The sequence below is a fragment of the Dendrobates tinctorius genome, unplaced genomic scaffold (genome assembly GCF_039654945.1).
Source record: "Dendrobates tinctorius isolate UK_male_01 unplaced genomic scaffold, ASM3965494v1 ptg000083l, whole genome shotgun sequence".
Lineage (NCBI taxonomy): Eukaryota > Metazoa > Chordata > Amphibia > Anura > Dendrobatidae > Dendrobates > Dendrobates tinctorius.
This window is the reverse complement of record NW_027361751.1, coordinates 38911101-38933245: the sequence shown is the minus strand read 5'-3', so window position 1 is coordinate 38933245 and position 22145 is coordinate 38911101. Positions and strand designations below refer to the sequence as shown.

At 47.4% G+C, this 22145-nt stretch overlaps 1 protein-coding gene across 1 annotated transcript; it reads left to right on the top strand.

Moving 5' to 3' along the window:
- The first annotated feature begins 801 nt into the window (after window positions 1-801).
- On the top strand, window positions 802-22021 carry TMEM267 (transmembrane protein 267). Its single transcript, XM_073584327.1, has 3 exons — window positions 802-954; window positions 7581-7953; window positions 19843-22021. The coding sequence occupies exons 2-3, from the start codon at window positions 7642-7644 to the stop codon at window positions 20176-20178; spliced, it is 648 nt and encodes a 215-aa protein (XP_073440428.1). The 5' UTR covers window positions 802-954; window positions 7581-7641; the 3' UTR covers window positions 20179-22021.
- Window positions 22022-22145: the final 124 nt, after the last annotated feature.

Here is a 22145-nt window from a genome sequence, read left to right as displayed (position 1 = left end):
AGTGTATTACAGCACAGTATAGTACAGCACACTACAGTATATTACAGCACAGTACAGCACAGCACACTACAGTATATTACAGCACAGTGTATTACAGCACAGTATATTACAGCACAGCACACTACAGTGTATTACAGCACAGTATATTACAGCACAGCACATTACATTGCAGCACTGCAGTGTCATCTAAAACAGGACATCAAACAATGCTAGAAACGCATGTGAAAAAAGTCCTTGAAAACAAATCTACATGAAATATAGTGGCCAATCTGCAGCATCATGAACAGCCCGGAGCTGGTGGGGAGACGCCACTGTGGACCTCACTTTTCTGCAGACATTTTTGGAGTCCGCTTTTACCTTTATTGCACCCATCCTCTCCACCTGTTGCCGGATGTTTGATACACTTGCTGCACCCGTCACACATCCCCCCCGGGGCCGGGACCCGCATCTATGGACATTCATGGGCAAACTATGAAGACATCACTGACGTTTCTCATGAAACAACCCCGACACCTACATAGACTGTGATTGTGGGATCCGGCTCCGTTCCTATGGTCAGTTGTCCGCTCGGGGAGCGCAGCCCCGGCTGACAGGTCACAGTCACACCCGCCCGAGTCCTCCGGGACTCACCTGTGTCCGTGCTACCAGCATCACTGCGACTGACAGCTCCGCTCTGCAGTGACGCCCGGGTTATGGGCGGGGCGCTGGTTACTGGTGCGTCTTAGCCAATCACACGACTGGCAGCTCTAGCGGCAGCCAATCACTGCCTGCTTTGCCGGACCATCCTCTCAGCGTTTACAGCAGCGAGTCCCGGAAGAGCCGGGCAGCAGGTGCAGAGTGATCGGACGTTTCCTGCAGAGCTGATCGCCGTCACCGGGGCCGCTCATCACCAGGGGTCACAGAAACCGCTGCATCAGGCTGTGGGGGGCGCTGTCCTATGGAGGGGAACAGGAGGTAAGAAGCAACTGCGCCATGATTAGATGATTGTCTTTATTCAGGAAACGGCAAACAGGCAGTGTGGTAGGACTACAACTCCCAGCAAACCGTATTCAGAATCTTATCCGGGAGCTGGAAAACAAACGGGAGCCACAGGTCTCTGGAGTCATCCAATGATCTCTGTCCCTGGGGCCTCTAATTCCATTACCAGTGTCAAGGGATCCAAGCCAGAAAGAGCTGGGAAATAATGTGAGATGCTGCGCAGCGCGGAGCGCACTGTCACATTAAATGGTGCATGGCAGCGAGCGCGCTGTCACATTGGATGCTGCATGGCGGCGAGCGCACTGTCACATTGGAAGCCGCACAGCGGTGAGCGCACTGTCACATTGGAAGCCGCACAGCGGTGAGCGCACTGTCACATTGGAAGCCGCACAGCGGTGAGCGCACTGTCACATTGGAAGCCGCACAGCGGTGAGCGCACTGTCACATTGGAAGCCGCACAGCGGTGAGCGCACTGTCACATTGGAAGCCGCACAGCGGTGAGCGCACTGTCACATTGGAAGCCGCACAGCGGTGAGCGCACTGTCACATTGGAAGCCGCACAGCGGTGAGCGCACTGTCACATTGGAAGCCGCACAGCGGTGAGCGCACTGTCACATTGGAAGCCGCACAGCGGTGAGCGCACTGTCACATTGGAAGCCGCACAGCGGTGAGCGCACTGTCACATTGGAAGCCGCACAGCGGTGAGCGCACTGTCACATTGGAAGCCGCACAGCGGTGAGCGCACTGTCACATTGGAAGCCGCACAGCGGTGAGCGCACTGTCACATTGGAAGCCGCACAGCGGTGAGCGCACTGTCACATTGGAAGCCGCACAGCGGTGAGCGCACTGTCACATTGGAAGCCGCACAGCGGTGAAAGAAACTGTCACATTGGAAGCCGCACAGCGGTGAAAGAAACTGTCACATTGGAAGCCGCACAGCGGTGAAAGAAACTGTCACATTGGAAGCCGCACAGCGGTGAAAGAAACTGTCACATTGGAAGCCGCACAGCGGTGAAAGAAACTGTCACATTGGAAGCCGCACAGCGGTGAAAGAAACTGTCACATTGGAAGCCGCACAGCGGTGAAAGAAACTGTCACATTGGAAGCCGCACAGCGGTGAAAGAAACTGTCACATTGGAAGCCGCACAGCGGTGAAAGAAACTGTCACATTAAATGGTGCACAGCGGCGAGCGCGCTGTCACATTGGATGCCGCATGGCGGCGAGCGCACTGTCACATTGGAAGCCGCACAGCGGTGAGCGCACTTTCACATTAAATGGTGCACGGCGGTGAGCGTGCTGTCACATTGGATGCCGCATGGCGGCGAGCGCACTGTCACATTGGAAGCCGCACAGCGGTGAGCGCACTGTCACATTGGAAGCCGCACAGCGGTGAGCGCACTGTCACATTGGAAGCCGCACAGCGGTGAAAGAAACTGTCACATTGGAAGCCGCACAGCGGTGAAAGAAACTGTCACATTGGAAGCCGCACAGCGGTGAAAGAAACTGTCACATTAAATGGTGCACAGCGGCGAGCGCGCTGTCACATTGGATGCCGCATGGCGGCGAGCGCACTGTCACATTGGAAGCCGCACAGCGGTGAGCGCACTTTCACATTAAATGGTGCACGGCGGTGAGCGTGCTGTCACATTGGATGCCGCATGGCGGCGAGCGCACTGTCACATTGGAAGCCGCACAGCGGTGAGCGCACTGTCACATTGGAAGCCGCACAGCGGTGAGCGCACTGTCACATTGGAAGCCGCACAGCGGTGAGCGCACTGTCACATTGGAAGCCGCACAGCGGTGAAAGAAACTGTCACATTGGAAGCCGCACAGCGGTGAAAGAAACTGTCACATTAAATGGTGCACAGCGGCGAGCGCGCTGTCACATTGGATGCCGCATGGCGGCGAGCGCACTGTCACATTGGAAGCCGCACAGCGGTGAGCGCACTTTCACATTAAATGGTGCACGGCGGTGAGCGTGCTGTCACATTGGATGCCGCATGGCGGCGAGCGCACTGTCACATTGGAAGCCGCACAGCGGTGAGCGCACTTTCACATTAAATGGTGCACGGCGGCGAGCGCACTGTCACATTGGATGCCGCATGGCGGCGAGCGCACTGTCACATTGGATGCCGCATGGCGGCGAGCGCACTGTCACATTGGATGCCGCATGGCGGCGAGCGCACTGTCACATTGGATGCCGCATGGCGGCGAGCGCACTGTCACATTGGATGCCGCACAGCATGGAGTACACTGTCCCATTGGATGCCGCACAGCGTGGAGCGCACTGTCACATTGGATGCCGTGTTAGTGTTTGGGTTTGGTAGTCCGATCATGGGCTGTTTCCCACGCTGTCATCTGTGTGAGAGTGCGAGAAACATCGGCGCAGATATCAGCGAGAGCAGGCGAGGCTGATGAGAGTATTCATCAGCTGGCGCCCATGTAATAAATAAATAAAAACATACGGCGTGGGTTACCCTCTATTTTTGATAGTCAGCGCAAGTAAAGCGGACACTTGCGGGCTGCAACCTCCAGCTGTTGGCTTTATATTGGCTGGTTGTGAAGAATAGAGGGGTCCCCACGTCATTTTTTAAATTATTTAAAGGGAATCTGTCACCCCTTTTTTCGACTATCAACACGTTAGATTATACTCACCGGAGGGGGCGGTCCGGTCCGACGCCTCCCATCTTCATACAATGCCGTCCTCTTCTTCCCTTCCTGTTGTGGCTCTGCCCTGCGCCGGAGCTACTATAGGTAGGAAAGAAGAGGACGGCATCGTATGAAGATGGGAGGCGTCGGACCGGACCGCCCCCTCCGGTGAGTATAATCTAACGTGTTTTTCTTATCTTTCAGGTTACATTACAGAATGCTGTAGATAAGCCTATGATGTCAATGCCGGCAGCTCATAGGGCAAAAAAAGGGTGACAGACTCCCTTTAAATAATAATTCAAAAAATGCTGTGCCCTCCCCCCCATTTTTGACAACCAACGAAGCTAAAGCCGAAAGCTGTGGCCTGGTTTTCTCAGACTGGGAAGGGGCCGTGGATATTGGCCCCCCCCAGCATATAAATGGCAGCCCGCAGCCGCCCCAGAAATGACGCGTCTATTAGATGCGCCAATTCTGGCATTTTGCCTGGCACTTCCCTCTTGCCCTGTAGCGGGTGCAAGTGGGGAAATAATTGTGGGGTGATGTCAGCTTTTTTAAAGCCGCTGATATCCAGCCCACAGGTTAGTAATGGAGAGGCTTCTATAAGGCTACCCCATCACTAACCCCAGAGTAAGATTGTAAGAAAGACAAAGCCTGAATACAATTCTTTATTTGAAATGTAACTCCCCACCCTCTTACCCATTTATTGAAAAAAATTAAAAATAAAAAAGCAAAGTTATACTCACATGTCCGACGAGAAGATTATCCACATCTGTCCCACAACGGTACGACTGATTGGAGAGCAGCCATATCAGTGATGCGACCACTCTCCACTCCAGCCTGTTCACACTGCAGAGTGCGTGAGAAGCTCTGCCGGTGACTGGCGGTAACCTCAATGACGTCACCGCCGGTCACAGGCAGGCAGCACTTCTCATCCTCGTAAACTCCGGATGCATGAATCCGTCTTTGATGTGCGTTTGGAGGATTATTGCCTCACTAGGAAACAATCTGTAGTTCTCTTACGTTACTGCAGTTTTCTCTGTAATAATTCTGCAGCTCTCACACACAAAAGTGTAGTTTATCTGATTCCATTTTCGCAGATTTTTGATTTTGGCTAGAAAAGCCCCTTTATAATGTGCTCTGACCACCTGACATAGATGGGCCAGCAGTTTGCACCATTAAATTGTTTCCAAAATTAAAAAGTTATCAAAGGAGGATCGGTGATCGGGCCACGAGGAATCCAACTGATCCTGAGAACAGGGTTCTAAAATGCCTTGTTGGAATAAAAATGTGGCCACACATGGCGTGTATACAGCTATCTCCAGCAGTACCATAATGGAGTGCTGGTGAGGATCTGCGGGCCATAAGGAATGAATGGAGTGCTGGCGAGGATCAGGGGGCCGTAAGGAATGAATGGAGTGCTGGCGAGGATCGGCGGACCATAAGGAATGAATGGAGTGCTGGCAAGGATCGGCGGACCATAAGGAATGAATGGAGTGCTGGCGAGGATCGGCGGACCATAAGGAATGAATGGAGTGGTGGCGAGGATCGGCAAGCCGTAAGGAATGAATGGAGTGCTGCGAGGATCTGCGGGACGTAAGGAATGAATGGGGTGCTGGCCAGGAACTGCGGGACGTAAGGAATGTATGGAGTGCTGGCGAGAATCGGCGGGCCGTAAGGAATGAATGGAGTGCTGGCGAGAATCGGCGGGCCGTAAGGAATGAATGGAGTGCTGGCGAGGATCTGCGGGACGTAAGGAATGAATGGGGTGCTGGCCAGGAACTGCAGGACGTAAGGAATGAATGGAGTGCTGGCCAGGAACTGCGAGCCGTAAGGAATGAATGGAGTGCTGGCGAGGATCTGTGGGATGTAAGGAATGAATGGAGTGCTGGCGAGGATCTATGGGCTGTAAGAAATTAATGGAGTGCTGGCCAGGAACCTGCGAGCCGTAAGGAATGAATGGAGTGCTAGCGAGGAACTGTGGGCTGTAAGGAATGAATGGAGTGCTAGCGAGGAACTGTGAGCCGTAAGGAATGAATGGAGTGCTGGCCAGGAACTACTGCCTTTCCATTCCAGTGTGGCATTTTAGACCCGGATTCTCTGGATGCCGCATGGCGGCGAGCACACTGTCACATTGGATGCCGCACAGCATGGAGTGCACTATCACTTTGGATGCCGCATGGTGTGGAGCGCACTGTCATCTGTGTGAGAGTGCGAGAAACATCGGCGCAGATATCAGCGACAGCAGGCGAGGCTGATGAGAGTATTCATCAGCTGGCGCCCATGTAATAACTAAATAAAAACAAACGGCGTGGGTTACCCTCTATTTTTGTTAATCAGCGCAAGTAAAGCGGACACTTGCGGGCTGCAACCTCCAGCTGTTGGCTTTATATTGGCTGGTTGTGAAGAATAGAGGGGTCCCCACGTCGCATTTTTTAAATTATTTAAAGGGAATCTGTCACCCCTTTTTTCGACTATCAAAACGTTAGATTATACTCACTGGAGGGGGCGGTCCGGTCCGATGGGTTTCGCGGGCTGTAAGGAATTAATGGAGTGCTGGCCAGGAACTGTGAGCCGTAAGGAATGAATGGAGTGCTGGCCAGGAACTGTGAGCCGTAAGGAATGAATGGAGTGCTGGCCAGGAACTACTGCCTTTCCATTCCAGTGTGGCATTTCAGAGCCGGATTCTCTGGATCAGTAGAGTTCCATGCGGTCGGACTTGCACAGCTCCACAAGTTATTTATCACCGGTCCAAGGGACCTTTTTAAAGTTGGGAATAACCCTTTAGACTATAAATGATTTCCCCCACACGGAGTTGCTTCATTAATATAGCGCACGCTGCTCCAATTTCAGTGTATGAAAACACAAGTGATGGTTGTGACCTAAAGATGCAACAGACATCCTGGTCATATGTAAGTAATACCGGGAGATGGTGGTGCGGGAATTGGGTGGAATTAATGAGGTAAGTAAATAGAGGAGAGTGCATATGATGGCGCCGGCGGCACAAGTCTATTTATTACGCTGCAAGTGTAATTATCCAGATGACTTTACAAGAGAACTGTTGATTTTACCTTATAAATCAGTAGTAGTAGTACACATGAAAACGAGCAGCTGTGTGAGATCTTATCAGAGAAATCTGCTTCTTTTTCTGTGAAGATTGATCAGTTATTATCAAAATTCTTAATTATGAGGTAAAATCTGTTTTCAGTGAAGACAGATTTGTCCATTGCTGAGACTGGAGATAACAGTTTGTGCTTATAAATTTCTATGGAGAGAGAAAGAGCTACAGTTCCATAGAATCTCATGAGCACCAACCATCTCCTGTCTCATTAATGGGAAAATCTGTATTTACAGAAGACAAATTTTACTCATGAATGGAGAATTTTGAGACTGATCAGTCCTGGCAGAGAAAGAAGCAGAATTCCCTGATAACATATATTATAAAGTTACTTATTTTCTCCTGTATTATTGGTTTATGAAAAAGAAATCACATGATTGTTACTATATAAACATTTTACTCTACAGAAGACCACTTTTTATTTTTTTTCCCTATGCCTTTTGGAAAGTTTCCTTGTTATATGACAAAATGCGGAGGAAGAGGTCCTGTGCCGAGGTGACTGACTACCCGATAGAGCAGGGGTCCAGGGGCCACATGTAGCTCTCGGGCACATGATTTGTGGCTCGTGATATCTACCAACTTGGCACATTGGCATCCAGTCTAGCAACCAGCTATGAAGAGAAGGTCTCTAGGTGATGCTTGAAGCCGGATGCCAGAGTGTGGTTGAGAGTCCCTGGTACTGTGTGTGTGTGTGTGTGTGTGTGTGTGTGTGTGTGTGTGTGTGTGTGTGTGTGTGTGTGTGTGTGTGTGAAGAACAAAAACAAAACCTGGATTAATTCTAATTTTGAGAGGACCAGTAACTGTATCTGGAACGTTTGCTCATCCCATGTTTTGCAGAATGAATCCATGTTGAGATGGGCTGGTCGTACCCTGGAATTTCAGTGCCTTGTAAGTCGCGATGGCTTCAGAGATGGAGAAGGCCGATGCCCTGCTCCAGACATTCAGCACCGCGTCCGTGGCCTCCAGTCTAGGCTTGGGCATCTTCTGCTTTTTGGCAGACAAAGTGCAGCAAGCAGCGTTCATCCAGCAAAATGATTGGCTCCGAGCCCTGTCCGACAACACGACCCACGGTGTGATCGGCATGTGGTCGTGGGCCATCGTCATCGGCCTCCGGAAGAGAAGCGACTTCTGTGAAGTTATTCTGGCCGGGTTCTTTGCCTGTATCATTGACTTGGACCACTTCTTCCTTGCTGGTTCCTTCTCATTACAGGTCAGTGATGTCGTGGCTGCAAACATGGAAGACTGGGGTCAAATTAGTAGGTGTGAGGTGTAGCTGGAATGGGAATGTGGGTACCAGGAGGGGCACCAACAATTTACAGTCCGATGTTTATCGAATGCAGTATATTTGGCTCTTCAAGGAGCAGAATGGGGGTTTCACATGAACTGCGATGGTCAGGAAGAAAGCTCATGTACCCCCATTGGCTTACGATTTATCAGTCACTTTCTGGTGACCGGTCACTATTCACCTTGTGCTGCAGCTAGGGGGCGCTGTGTACTCTTTAGAAAGTGGTGTAGCTATGGCGTACTCACAGCGATGCCGCAGCTAAGGGTTTTGGGTTTTTTCAGCCTGAATGTTCAGTCATTAAAAATAGGTCATCTCTCCTCATCACTGCTGAATATTTGATAGAAAAGCCTTGTGGAATTTTACTTGTGAATGTGGCTTTCAGGCGTCCTTGACATCCCGGCTCGCAGAATGATGTAGTGTCTCAAAACACATAAAGGGGACGCAAAATTAAAACTATTTATTATCAAAAAATGTTTAAAATAATGATCTTAAATTAGTTTACTATGAAAAAGATGTATCATTGTTTGTACGGGTAGTTCTAATGTAGGCTGTGTTCACACTTACTGCTTCAGGGCAAGAAATGCCAGATGCCAATATACAGAGCCCCTTTGATAATGTAAGTCACGGAGGGGAAGTTTGTGGCCTGGATTGCTAGAGAAAGTTGTTGGGTTTTTTTTGTTAATCCTGACAGAGGCAAAAAAAAACCCATTAGGCACTTGGTAGTTGCCCCATATTAGAGTGGAAAAATTCCTTCTTGACGCCCCATGTGGCAATCAGATTGGTTCCCTGGATCAATGTCCCATCACATAATCTAGTGCCTATAACCTGTATGTAATATCCTATTTTTCAAGAAAGACGTCCAGGCCCTTTTGTAGTGAAACGATGTACGTAGTCCATCATACAGTATAGTGGGCACCACGTAGTGCACCATACAGTATAGTGGGCACCACCTAGTTACATAGTTTTGAAGGCTGAAGGAAGGCCTTATGTCCATCTAGTTCAGCCTATTTTTAGTGCAGCTGTTCTGCATTGTTGATCCTGGGGAAGGCAAAAAACCCACAGAGTAGAAGCCAATTTCCTCCATAGGGAAAAAAGTTCCTTCCCCTAAGCTGGGTCAACAATCTACCTATAATGTTCTGTTATTCGTAACCTTCTATACTGTTACAAGAAAAGCATCCATTCCTTTCTTAAATTCATTCCGTGAGTTGGCCATCACCACTTCCTCAGGAAGAGAATTCCAGAGCCTCACTGCTCTTACCGTGAAGAACCCTCTTCTATGCTGGTGCAGAAATGTTCTTTCCTCCAAACGAAGAGAATGCCCCCTTGTTCTTGTCACAGTCCTTGGTACAAACAGTTCATTGGAGAGATCTCTATATTGCCCTCTGATATACTTGTACATATATATTAGGTCTCCCCTAAGTCTTCTCTTTTCTAGAGTAAATAGACCTAATTTTGATAACTTTTCTGGGTATTGTAGTGAACCAACTCCATTTATCATTTTAGTAGCCCGCCTTTGAACCCTTTCAAGTTCAGTAATGTCTTTCTTGAGCACCGGCATCCAAAATTGCACACAATACTCCAAGTGTGGTCTGACGAGTGATTTGTACAGAGGGAGAATTATGTTTTCATCTCGTGTCCCCAGACCTCTTCTAATGCGTCCCATGACCCTATTTGCTTTGGTGGTAGCTGTCTGACACTGGGCACTCCAATTTAGCTTCTTATTGACTAAGATGCCTAAGTCTTTTTCCATGTCTGATTTCCCCAGCAGTTTCCCATAGTCCACCATACAGTATAGTGGCCACAACCTAGTCCACCATACAGTATAGTGGACACCACATAATGCTCCATACATGGGGAGAGGAAAAAATCGAATACTCACCTCTCCACAGGTCCAGTGCCCTCAGTGTCTTCTGACACAGGGAGGAGACACAGATTAGATATTAGAAAAAACTTTTTGACAGTTAGAGTGATCAATGAGTGGAACAAACTGCCACAAGAAGTGGTGAGTTCTCCTTCAATGGAAGTCTTTAAACAGAGGCTGGACAGACATCTGACTGGGATGATTTAGCGAATCCTGCTTTGAGCAGGGGGTTGGACCAGATGGCCCAGGAGGTCCCTTCCAACTCTACTATTCTATGATTCTATGACTCTGCACTGCTCAGCAGAGGGCGCGCTGTAGTGACCTCTGCATGGAAACGTCACAGAGTCAGAAGACGGCGACACTGAAGACATTGGAGCTTCAGGAAACGAGGAGAGTATTTGAGGGGGGGGCAGTGCCAGGGCTCAGGGCAAGCACTGGTATCGGGCTTGCCCGACTCACGGGCCTCATAGTGTGCCAATATCCCCCTGAAGCTGAGTGGGCCCCCCTGATCATCTAGGGCCCCGGCACATGCCCGGGTGGGACGCCGTCCCTGTCCCTGTTGAATGCTTATGTAGTGTATTGTATATGGGTTAGAATACTTACTGATCACTGTCTTCTCCGGGTTCCTGCTTCGCATCGATAATTCTGGACCACGTGACCATAGATCAGACCAGTCTGCTAACGGAGGGGTTTTTGTGGACACACACATCACTGTTTCGCAGCTCTGCGATAAAGAGTGACAGTCGGTCATCAGAGGACAATATTGTCCTCACCAAATTAATGTAGGATACGGTTGGTGGACGCTCCGCTGGTTTACACATAGACACGTTGCCAATTTGGCTGCTGCTAATTACTTTCCTAATTGATTGCAGAGTATTTAGTTTCCATCTTGCTTCGCTGGTGGCATTAAAGCAATATTACAAGGGAAAGGGCATATATTCTGTGTGTCGGGTATGTTGACTAAACCCTTCATTACATCAGTGTGCTGGATCTGATTTTCATCTGTTTTTGGTCCACTATGGGGGAACTCTGGCGACTGTTTCTTCTGCAGATGTATTCTTCACTTGAATGGGCGAGTTTGGTCTAAGTTGTTAGCATGAGCTTTTTTGAAGCCTGGCTGAGATAGATGCTACATAGGACACAGAGCTGGCGTCACCACGCAGCACAACCGGACGGCTCACTTGGCGTCGGGGACACCGGCATGCTATAGGGCCCGTAAGTGAGCCCCGGTGCACTGGCACCTGGATCCTCCTTAAAAACTCACCTTTCCCCAATCCCCGCAGTTCTAGTGTCTTCACTGTCGTCGTCTTCTGACTCTGACGTCTCGGTGCAGAGGTCCTTACAACGCGAATTCTGACAAGCAGTGCAGAAAGTCAGAAGACGCTGAGGAGACAGGACCTGCGGAGAGGTGAGTGAGTATTTCAATTTTTCTTTTTTTTGATAAATGTTGTATGGGGCATTATATGGGGCCCCATTCTACTGTATGGAGCATTATATGCTGTCTAGTCTAAAATGATAAGTCTTATCTGTGCATCAGAAATCATAGTATGTGTTAGAGACCCACTGAGATTCTTTCGCCCGGGACCTACGAAAACCTGGAGCTGGGCCTGATAGTACACCATTTCTAGGTGTACTCACATCTTTATGTTGCAATTGCCTATTCTGTTCCTTTTGGCCTTATTTTTCCTAATTGCACGACCAGTTTCACATCTCTGACATTTGCAATCAGAGTACAGACTTAGGCCGGGGTCAGACTTGTGAGAAACTTGGATGAGTCTCGCACGTCAATACTCGGCACTGCCTCCGGCACTCGGATCGGAGCGTTCAGCTGCAATGCATTTCTATGCAGTTGAGCGCTCCAGTCCAATGCCGGCGGCAAGTGTCGGGTATTGACGTGCGAGACTCGTCTAAATTTCTTGCAAGTCTGACCCCGGCTTTAGATGTCCACACACTTATAAGGCTCTTGAGTTTGTGTCTGGAGACCCTTTGCTGGTTCGGACATTGCAGTCTGTACACTGATCGTGACTGTCGGACGTGTGAAACCAGTCTAGAGAACAGTCTATAATGTCCGGACCGGCCTTTGGTCTCCTAACTGGAACTCAACAGCCGCACAGCTATATACTTTATATTTGCTACTTAAAACTTTTGAGTTTGGGTCAGGACACCCCACTTCTGATCCGGACATCATGTGGTGTATTCTGATTGTGAATGTCAGTCAAGTGAATCCAGCCTGGAAAAAGGCCAGTGTGGTTCTCCTAACCTAGCAGCCATATACATTATGAGACTATTGAGTTCAGGTCAAAAGACCCCACTGCTGATCTGGACATCATGGTCTATACTCTGACCCTGAATATTGGACATGTGCAACCGGCCTGGGGAACGGACGGGCGTGATTCTCCTAACCTAGCAGCCATATATGAGACTATTGAGTTCAGGTCAGAAGACCCTGATGCTGGTCCGGACATCATGGTCTGTACACTGATTGTGAATGTCGGACTATTGAAACCGGCCTTAAAACACGGGACTGATTTAAGTCCTATGAAGGAGACGTCTGTACAACCATATGGCGCACAATGTCTGTGAATAGTGAAATGGAGTCTGATCTATTGGTTGACCCTCAACTCCTCCCAACAAACCCTCTGCCCCTTTCCTAAAGTACAAGTGTCATAAACTGTAAGTGTATTCTGCTGTCAGTGCCAGGAAGGGCAGCCATGGGGAATTGTATTTTCCCATGACTGCTCTACTTATAACCTATACCTTTCCTGCTGGTGAACATGTAAGAGGAGCACCGTGAAGAATTGCTGAAATACAAGAACTTCCCAATAGAAAACCATTACCCGCAATCTCTATGAATACCGGCTGCCGTGTTAGGGGAGACCAGCGGGTTATTGCCCGTTTCCCACAGATATATAGCAGTATATTCCCAGATACATCGGTAACAATCATCTATTCTATACCGGCCGTACAAGGACTTGTTGCCGATTTTCTCAGATATTGCACCTTCCCCCCATTATTATGTGAGCGATGTTGTTGGCGCTATTATTTCTCCGGTAACCATCCTGTAATGCAGCCGTATAATGGAGGCTGTTTACCTCCGATTCCACCGGGACGCCGTTTGTAATAAAAGTGCCGCCGGCAGTGAATCTCCGCTCCAGAGCTGTGATACATTGATTTTCTCGCTGAACAACCTTTTGTGCTGAGAGTTTATTTCACCTTGTTAAAGTCATGGAAAATGGGAGTATTGAGTATTAGTCATCATTTCTATGTCTATTACTTGTAAAAAAAAAAAAAAAAAAAAATGCTGTGAGTTTCAACTGTTTTTCATCTAATTCTTTTACTGCTTTTGGTAGCGTTTTTTTTTTTTTTTTTTAAATTATTACATATCGTACATTTATATATCATTTTCTGTAGCTAAGAATGAGAAAAAAAAAACAGAAAAAAAAGCCATAACCAGACCTTTAGGCTGTGTTCACACGTTCAGGATTTTTCGTGGTTTTTTTTTTTCACATTTTTTTTAGCGTTTTTCCCCTGCAAAAACGCTTAAACGCATGCATTAAGCATCTTATTATTAGAATGAATTCCGCAATTTTTGTGCACATGATGTGTTTTTTTTCCGCAAGAAGAACGCATCATGGAAAAAAACGCAGCATGTTCATTAATTTTGCAGAAAATCTGCAGATTTCCCACTATGTTCATTGTATTAGGAAATTCCGGAAAAAAAAACAAAAAATCCGCAAAAAAATTGCGCGAAAAAAAATGCGGATTTCCTGAGGAGGTGTCCGGTCTTTCTCGGGAAAATTCTGCTTACGTAGGCACATAGCCTTAAAGAACAGATTTATTTCTTAAGCAATTTGTCGCAGGTTTATGGCCAATGAGGCGGCTGTCTGCTGAACAGTATATTTCCCACAACGCTCTCTATCTCCTAAACATGCGCAATCCATTATTGCCAGGGTTTGGAGGGAGATGAGTGGCGCTCCAGCAGCGCTGCTGCTTATCATGTGGCAATCACTAGAATCCACTGGCTGACATCCAGCCATAGGAGTCCTGCGTCCTCTGATGGTGGACCTTGGGAGACTATGGGGCTGTACCATTAACCAAGCTACACTGTTCAACAAGCAAATATTCTCTCAATTTATAGGTAGAGAGGAGCACAAAATAAAACTTGAAAATATAATTTAATAAAGTGATTTGAAGATTCTAGACTCACATAATTTCTAAAATAATGTTATCTTATCCCTGAAAAATCACTCCAAAGTTTTGGATACTAGTATCTCCCTTCTGTATAACTTGCTGTCCACTGCCTGTTGTCAAGTTTAATCCATCTGTAGCAGCAGAGAAACTGCAATGAATTGCAGGAAGTGGGAGTGTAGGCCGGCATTTGTCTCTCAACAGGGAGTGTGGGTCGTCCTTTGTCCCTCTACGGGCAGCGTGGGCCGGCCATTGGCTGTCCCTCTATGGGCAGCGTGGGCCGGCCATTGGCTGTCCCTCTACGGGCAGCGTGGGCCGGCCATTGGCTGTCCCTCTACGGGCAGCGTGGGCCGGCCATTGGCTGTCCCTCTACGGGCAGCGTGGGCCGGCCATTGGCTGTCCCTCTACGGGCAGCGTGGGCCGGCCATTGGCTGTCCCTCTACGGGCAGCGTGGGCCGGCCATTGGCTGTCCCTCTACGGGCAGCGTGGGCCGGCCATTCGCTGTCCCTCTACGGGCAGCGTGGGCCGGTCTTTGTTGGAGATGGATCTTTGCATCTGATGCAGACAACAGTGAATACATTGGACGAGGGGCTGCAGGCCTCTTCTTCCACCCATCAGTGTGTAAGACAGCTGACATGATGACTTCATGTCATCGCATCAGCTGTGCATTGTGGAGTGTCTGTGCATCGGAGACAGGAGCAGAGGCAGAGCTTCGGGGGAACGGGAGCGAGCATGTGGTGTTTGTCTTTTGTTTTGTTTTTTCTCATGTGTTTTGGATGTTTGTATGTATATAGGAGGCTATGGGGGACTCATGCTGTATACAGGAGGCTGTGGGGGCTCATACTGTATATTGGGAAGCTATGTGAGGCCCTTACAGTATATAGGGGGCCCTTATGGTATATAGGAGGCTATGGGGGCTCAATCTGTGTATTGGGAAGCTATGTGAGGCCCTTACAGTATATATGGGGCTCTGTGGTGGCCCTTATGATATATAGGGGGCTCTGTGGGGGTCTTTACGGTATATAGGGGACTGTGTGGGAGCTCATACTGTATAGAGAGGATGTCAGCATACTTTATTTTGCTCAAAATTAAGTGATACAATTAGTAATATCAAATAATTCTAATTTGCAAATAAAGTCCGTGGAGCCTCATTTAAGAGTCTCAAACACGGGACTAGCCAGATCTTCCTCCAGGGAAGGACCCAGCCAAGGAGTGGCTCCTTTCAGAAACCACCATTACCACCATATTAAGTGGCCCTTTAAGTCAATATCCAGCTCTTTACGAGTTTACAGATATAACAAGGGAAATACCAAGGCCAGGTATCCATCCACAGACAGCTGTTTTGGGGTGTTGCCCCTCATCAGTGTGGAGTAGGATTCTGGCTAGGTGGGAGCAATCCCTAGTAGACCAACAACACAAAACAATCACTGACCTCAGGGAGACCAGTCAAAGAAAACACTGCGGCAGCCGGCAAAGGCGCTCAATCGGTGAAATCCTAGGTGCATTGCTCCCTGGGAAATACGAATATGTGTTTGAGACTCTTAAATGAGGCTCCACGGACTTTATTTGCATATTCGTATTTCCCAGGGAGCAATGCACCTAGGATTTCACTGATTGAGCGCCTTTGCCGGCTGCCGCAGTGTTTTCTTTGACTGGTCTCCCTGAGGTCAGTGATTGTTTCGTGAAATGATTCTTATTACTACGGTAACATTAACATTGATCAGAATTAGTGTCAGCCTATTGCTTCGGCCTCCACAACTGTTGCGGTCTCTCCCTTGGTCCCTAGGGAAAATGAATTGCCCACCCCTACTCTCGAGGCATCAGAAATTGTCACAGGTTCTCTGCAGTGCTAATGAAATCCTGAAAACATGATCTGCTGTGTGGCCATGAGGACTGGAGCGAGCTGCTCTAAAGGAAGAGGTGACGGTTCTTTGACTCTCTGCTCCTGCTCTCCTGTCTGCCGAACTGCACAGAGGCATAAGAGATTCAGGATGTCAGCTCAGGGCAGGCAAGACAATGGCAGGTGCAAAGAATGCCGAGAAATGAGGGAGAGCAAGTTCCAGCGCTCATAATGCTGACAGAATGATAAAGGAGAGGAGCCACCAACTAAAATAGAAAAAAAAAAAAAAGTGGATGAAAAGTTACAAAATATGAGTATCTGGACGGTCTCTGGACAAATTAGACTGGTGTGTGCACCAAAAGAAGTTTTACTTTTGAAGGCAGCAAGACCATGATTTTCTACAGGCTTTGTGTGACAGGACAGATTTGCTGGAAATCTGACAGCTGACGTCGCCTGCGCTGGCTTCTGTATAAATCTATATGTTTAATCATATACTGGGCCGCAGGCAGCAGCGAGCCGATGAGAAAACGAATATTTCCCGTGCAGTCAGCAGGGAACATGGCAGGAAATTGCCAGCGTTCTGCGCTTATAACAAATGTAGTGATGGCAGATTGTCAGTGAGCGGGCGATGCAGACCTGCCAGTCACCGGGTCAGGCGGAGACGGGGTTAAATGCTAGCATTTGTACCCGGATGAGACCGCGCAGCCCATTGATGCCTCACGTGGGTGGTTTCCATAGAGACAGAGGAAAAGTTCCAGGAGGAAAACCGTATGTGCAGCCGGCAGGACGGATAGCGGATTAATTTCGGTGCAGTAGTCACGTCGGAGAAATGTGTGTTCTCTTCTGTGTAGTCATAAATATTTAATCTGGAAAGTGTCTGGTGATGTGGAAATGTCACACAGGCCACCATTGTGCTTCATGTGCTCCGACATCAGATGGATTATGTGCCGCACCAGACTGGAAAAGGCGTAGTGCCTGGCCGGCATCTCGGACGCTCCCTACGAAGGTCCAAATGTGCCACCGCAAAGCCTGTAAACCGCGACGAGCAAATGTGTATTAGGGAAAGCCCAGAACACGAAAAAAGGGCAGGAAAATGGCAAAATTACATCTGCACTAAAGCGGAAGAATATTAAGAAAAAATGTGCTGTGATTGATCGATGTAATGAGGCTTGTAGGGTTTAAATTATCATATGTTGTTACTCCGATTTAATCAGAAATCATACACGTGTGTGTGTGTGTGTGTGTGTATGTGTGTGTATATTAATTATACACACAATAAATATTTTATTGATACACAAGATACATAAAATTTACAAGTTAATAGTAAAAACAATGAAGGCAAGGGGAGGCCGGTGGGAGACACAAATTAATAAAATTAAGAAAGAAATACAAAGGGTAGCCACAAGATGGCAGAATATTACGAAGGAGTGATAACATGTATAGGCTGTGAGATAGCGCTCCCTGAGTGTGTTGGGGGACACTCGCTTGGCAACGGGATTAAGGCACACAGGAACGGTTTCTCACAAAACACAGTCTATTTGGTTTATTTACTCAGCATAAACCACATAACGTAAAGTCCATTTCATTACATCCCCGAACATGTCATGACCAGTTTGTTCATGTAGCAGATAAACCTCTCTGCCATTTCTTCCAACCCCCTTGTCTGAGGTTACCTTCCAGGAGCTCTGCTCCACACGCTGACTCCTTTTCAGTCCTGGCTTCCAGGGATGCTGCCTTACTAGGATCACTGTCCCGTACAATGACTTGTTCAGCAAAGTACCACCCGACAGTTCCAGACCCTTAGATCGGTAGCTTCCCCAACACAGTTAGCCGACACAGGGTCTGCAGATACATGGTCTCACCATGTGCTATTAAGGAATCCAGTCCTCTCGCAGGACCTTCCAACACAGAGACCATGTGACCACACCACAGTGTCATTATATCGCCTGAGACACACCCCTTGATGGAAGGTAGGTGGCGTTGGCCAGTCCTGCCAAGCCCCTTACAAGCTAAACAAAGGTCATGGAACTACAGGTCCCAGAGCAACATTTCAGGCTTACAGCGTAGAGGACCTCCTCCTCTGCGACACATACCGGACATTCACAACACCGGTCACTGTTTCACAAGGCACAGATTAAAATGCAATTCTATGAGTTGGATATATAGAGATTTTGTGAAATGTAAGGCACAAAAGTAAAATAATAGTGAAGAGCTAAAGATGAATTGTAATCAGTCATACCCTAAATTTAATAATAGAATGTGTCGCCACATCCGCCTCCACTTCAGACACCAATGCACGTTTCATCCTCACTTCATCTAGGGATCAAAAGTGGAGGGAAGGAGGTGTGTTCAATAGTAGCAAAGATGCTCCAGTAGGTTAAAGCAAATGGTATAGTTGCCCAGCATCAGTTGTTCACCATATCACTGGCGACGCTGGAACAGAACTTTGCACATTATCAGGGGATCACACGTATCAGATGATTGGTGGAGATATGGGAAGTGAAGAGGAAACTAAACAATTTAAAAAAAGAAATGAAATTGAGAGATTTGAACGGTTTTCTCATCTCCACCTTTCAAATGACTTCTTCCATATGGGGAGTTAGGGTGGCCATATGCACTAAACTTGGCCTCAACCAACAATTTTGATGAGATTGGACGACCATCTAGTACTGCGGTCTGCTGATTATTCCTAGATTTTGGATATCGAGGTGGACGATTGGGATCCAGCAGGTTGGATTTCAAAAATTCCTATCCCTATGTTCTCACAGTAGATAAGCAGCTGCCTAAAATGTATGGTATCGCAGAACTATTGAGAATTCAACTGAGCATGTGTATCTGACAGATGTCGCGCCAGTGTTTTCTCAGACAACCACTATAACTCCCATCCCCCCCACGTTCCCACGCACGCATGGTGGGGTTCTCCGTACTTCTCTGCAGGAAATGGGGGATCCCAGCTGTCATTGCTTATTTCCCATGAAAATGAAGAAATCTTGTGTTTATGGCCACCTGGGGATCTGCTGCTGACTTTAACGTAGTGACCAATAGACCTTCTCTTCAGAGATGAGAAGACAATATGGATTCATCTTCACCTTTTACTCTTTTATGTCCACATGTGTGAGTGTGATATGGAAAACTGAGTAGGGTTGTCCACCTTTTTGGGACAATGGTCCATGTATTTTGGCTAAAAATCATTTGTTTTATTACACAGTTTGCACTTTTTTGGCTTTTACATGCTTATTGTTTTCTTGCACATTCAACTTTGATGTGATCTGTGGTCATAAATCAGCTGAGAGGAGCTCAGAAAGGACAGAACCGTTACAACTCCCCTGTCAGACTATCAGAAGGAGCTCAGTGATGGATTCTTAGCAAACTCATTCTAGCGGCTAGCAATAGGCAGTCCAACACAGAGCCAATAGCATGTAAATGGTGCAAAAAAATTTAAGGAAACTCAATTGCAAAAAAAGATTTCAAGCCCTAAATGCATGCATTTAAATAAGAAAACGAAAACTCTCCCCGGACAACCCAACCTGTCCATCCACAGCCAGTAGCTGTCAACTAAACATTTGGTCTATAGCTATCTAACCAACCAATTGGCGGAGCGTGCATGTGTTCTGTACCTGGAACCTCTAGTGGCAGCTTCTCTCCAGGAAGGAAAAAGAGTATCTGGTGTTTGATATAAAAGTTTCCGACCATTCTATTCCTCCAACATCATCTAATGGAATAGAATCCGGAGGCCTCCATATGCGCCTAAATGGACAGACATTCCTGCTAAAACCATGGGGCTTGGCTGACATGAATGACATGTTTGGCTTTTACCTAAATTGTGTAGTTATCTGGTACACTACAATTATAAATAACTTTTATATGACCCTGTTTTTTTAGGTTCCAACTTTTAGTTTCTCATGTTCTTTCTTTCTGTCCGTAGGCGGCTCTCCACCTCCCCCACCGTCCTCCTCTTCACTGTTCAACATTGATCCCTATTCTGTCCCTGGCCCTGAAGTTCCTTATGCAGCTCCTGAGGTTGAAGGACTCTTGGTGTTTCTTGCCTTGGATGTTGTTCATATCTTGGACTTCCCACCACGTCCGCGATGGAATTCGACATGGGCTTTGGCTGTGTCCATTTGGGAAGACTGGTCCACTTCCATATTGGCTTTATGTGGCCATCACTGCCTCCCTTCCCAATCTCTGCTCCCTTATCATGTACCTGACTGGGACCAGAGAAATGATGACCAAGAAGCACGGGATACACATCGATGTCTGAAGAAGGAGAACGAGCTCCGATGGTTATAAAAAGCTTACATTCCAAGAACTTGCCGTGATGGTCCGCGGACACTAATTTCATCACTGTACATACGTATAGGATCTACGTAATTACCACTATATAAATATTGCCACGGGGGATGGGTAACACTACCATGGCTTTCCAGTAAGCCCATCTGCAGAATGCAAGCTGTTCTGCACTAGTATGTAGTCCGTGTCCACCTTCCTGTATCTGCTAATCTAGTTCCATGTTTATTGTTCCTATAGGATCAGATGTTTAACGCTGTATATAACCCAGGGTGTGACTGATCTGTATGTCCTGTGGTAATGGAGAAGACCCTATAAATGTCGTATAGGGTTTCAGGACACTGGCTTTTCCCATACAAATGTCTAGTGTACCCCTGGCTAAATACCCATGGTCGCCCCAAGCCTCAGCCTTTGTAATATTATTTTTGTTCTATTCTCCCCTTGTTTCACTCCTCAGTAGCAAATCCAGAGATTATAACAATCCAGAATACTTTGATCCACAAAAGACCTGGACGACTGTGTTGCTTGGTGCATTCATAGTGGGGAGCATCATCTCATAGGACTGGAAGAAGTATCAGACTTTTTTAAAGGGAATCTGTCAGCAGGGTTTTGCTCCGTATTCTAACATCATTATGAGGTAGGGACAGAAGCCTTGATTCCATCTGCTGTGTATAATCCTGCCCACACCAAAGCTTACAGAGAGCTACTAATCAGGGGTGGAGGCAGGGTTGGACTAGGAGGCACGAGGACAGTTGTCCTATAGTGATAATCACCTGCTGTTAAACATTGATTGTATTGAAACAGCAAAAGTAAGTGACACATTGTTGTAATCAGGGTCTCTGCTTCTACATTATGCTGCTCTCAGATTGGACATCAAACACCTGCTGACAGATTCCCTTTAATCAGAAAACACCAAAAATCTTTTTTTTTTTTTACTTGGGTCCAATTACTAATAGCAAGAGAATTGATTATGGAAGCATCTGACTACTAAGTCCTCCCTTTGTGATCAGCTGGCAGCAGACATGGCGGGCACAGTGTGGTAGAGTAGGTGACCACGTAATGCCACCGATGCCAAGATATCCTGTGTGAGAACCACTGATGGGGGTGACGGTGGGGGGTGCTGATCGGGGGTCTTTTCTGATATCCTTATGACCTAATGTGTCTTACAAGCATAGGTTGCCCTCGCTGGAAAATTCCCCTCAGGTTACGCTACAACCGTTTTAGTAGGTGAAGTATTAGGAGTCCCGCTCTGAGGAACACTACAATTCCAATTGATGAATATGGTATTTTTATCTCAGAAATGCTTCATTATTAGGACTTTATTCTTTGTAATGAATGCTCTAATAAAGGATATCCTGGACTATCAGGTTTGCTGTGACCCTATTATGTATACTGGGGTCGTATATCAGCGCTTGATTAGGCCAAGCTCCATGCTATGAGCTTTCTACAAGCACGAAGTCTTCAGTTTTTAGACCTGACATAACGTGAATCTCCGCTGTGCTCCTACACTATATTCCATACTCTACAGAAGACGCAGGGTAGGGTCTCCATACTGGTGGCCTTCAGCCCTCCGGCCGCGTGGCCTGAAAACCTGCTCCGTTATGAAGGCCACAGGGATCGATAGAAATCCAGTATAAATCGATTGCGGGTGGTTGTTGGACATCTACAACACTGAATCCCTCAAAAATAAACTCTGCTCATCTCACCATGAGGTGGAAGGCAAAATGGTGGCAAGTCCGCCACTCGCAAATATCTCTCTTGGGTCTGGGAGCGTCTGAATAAAGCTGTATTAATAAATTCCCTATATTATCCTAGAACTGTCTGTTTGGTTCCTAACTGCGTTTTCCCACCTGTATATTTTCACAATGTATTGCTGTTTTGTTTTTTTGTTTTGGGATTAAGGCAAACAAAATATTCAGCGTTCCTCATGTGCAGGACCGG

Bases quoted from the DNA above. Each gene is read 5' to 3' on its own strand.
- TMEM267 (XM_073584327.1), top strand. From the start codon at position 7,642: ATGGCTTCAGAGATGGAGAAGGCCGATGCCCTGCTCCAGACATTCAGC. The intron at 7,954-19,842 runs GTCAGTGATGTC...TTCTGTCCGTAG, and splicing joins CTGGTTCCTTCTCATTACAG to GCGGCTCTCCACCTCCCCCA.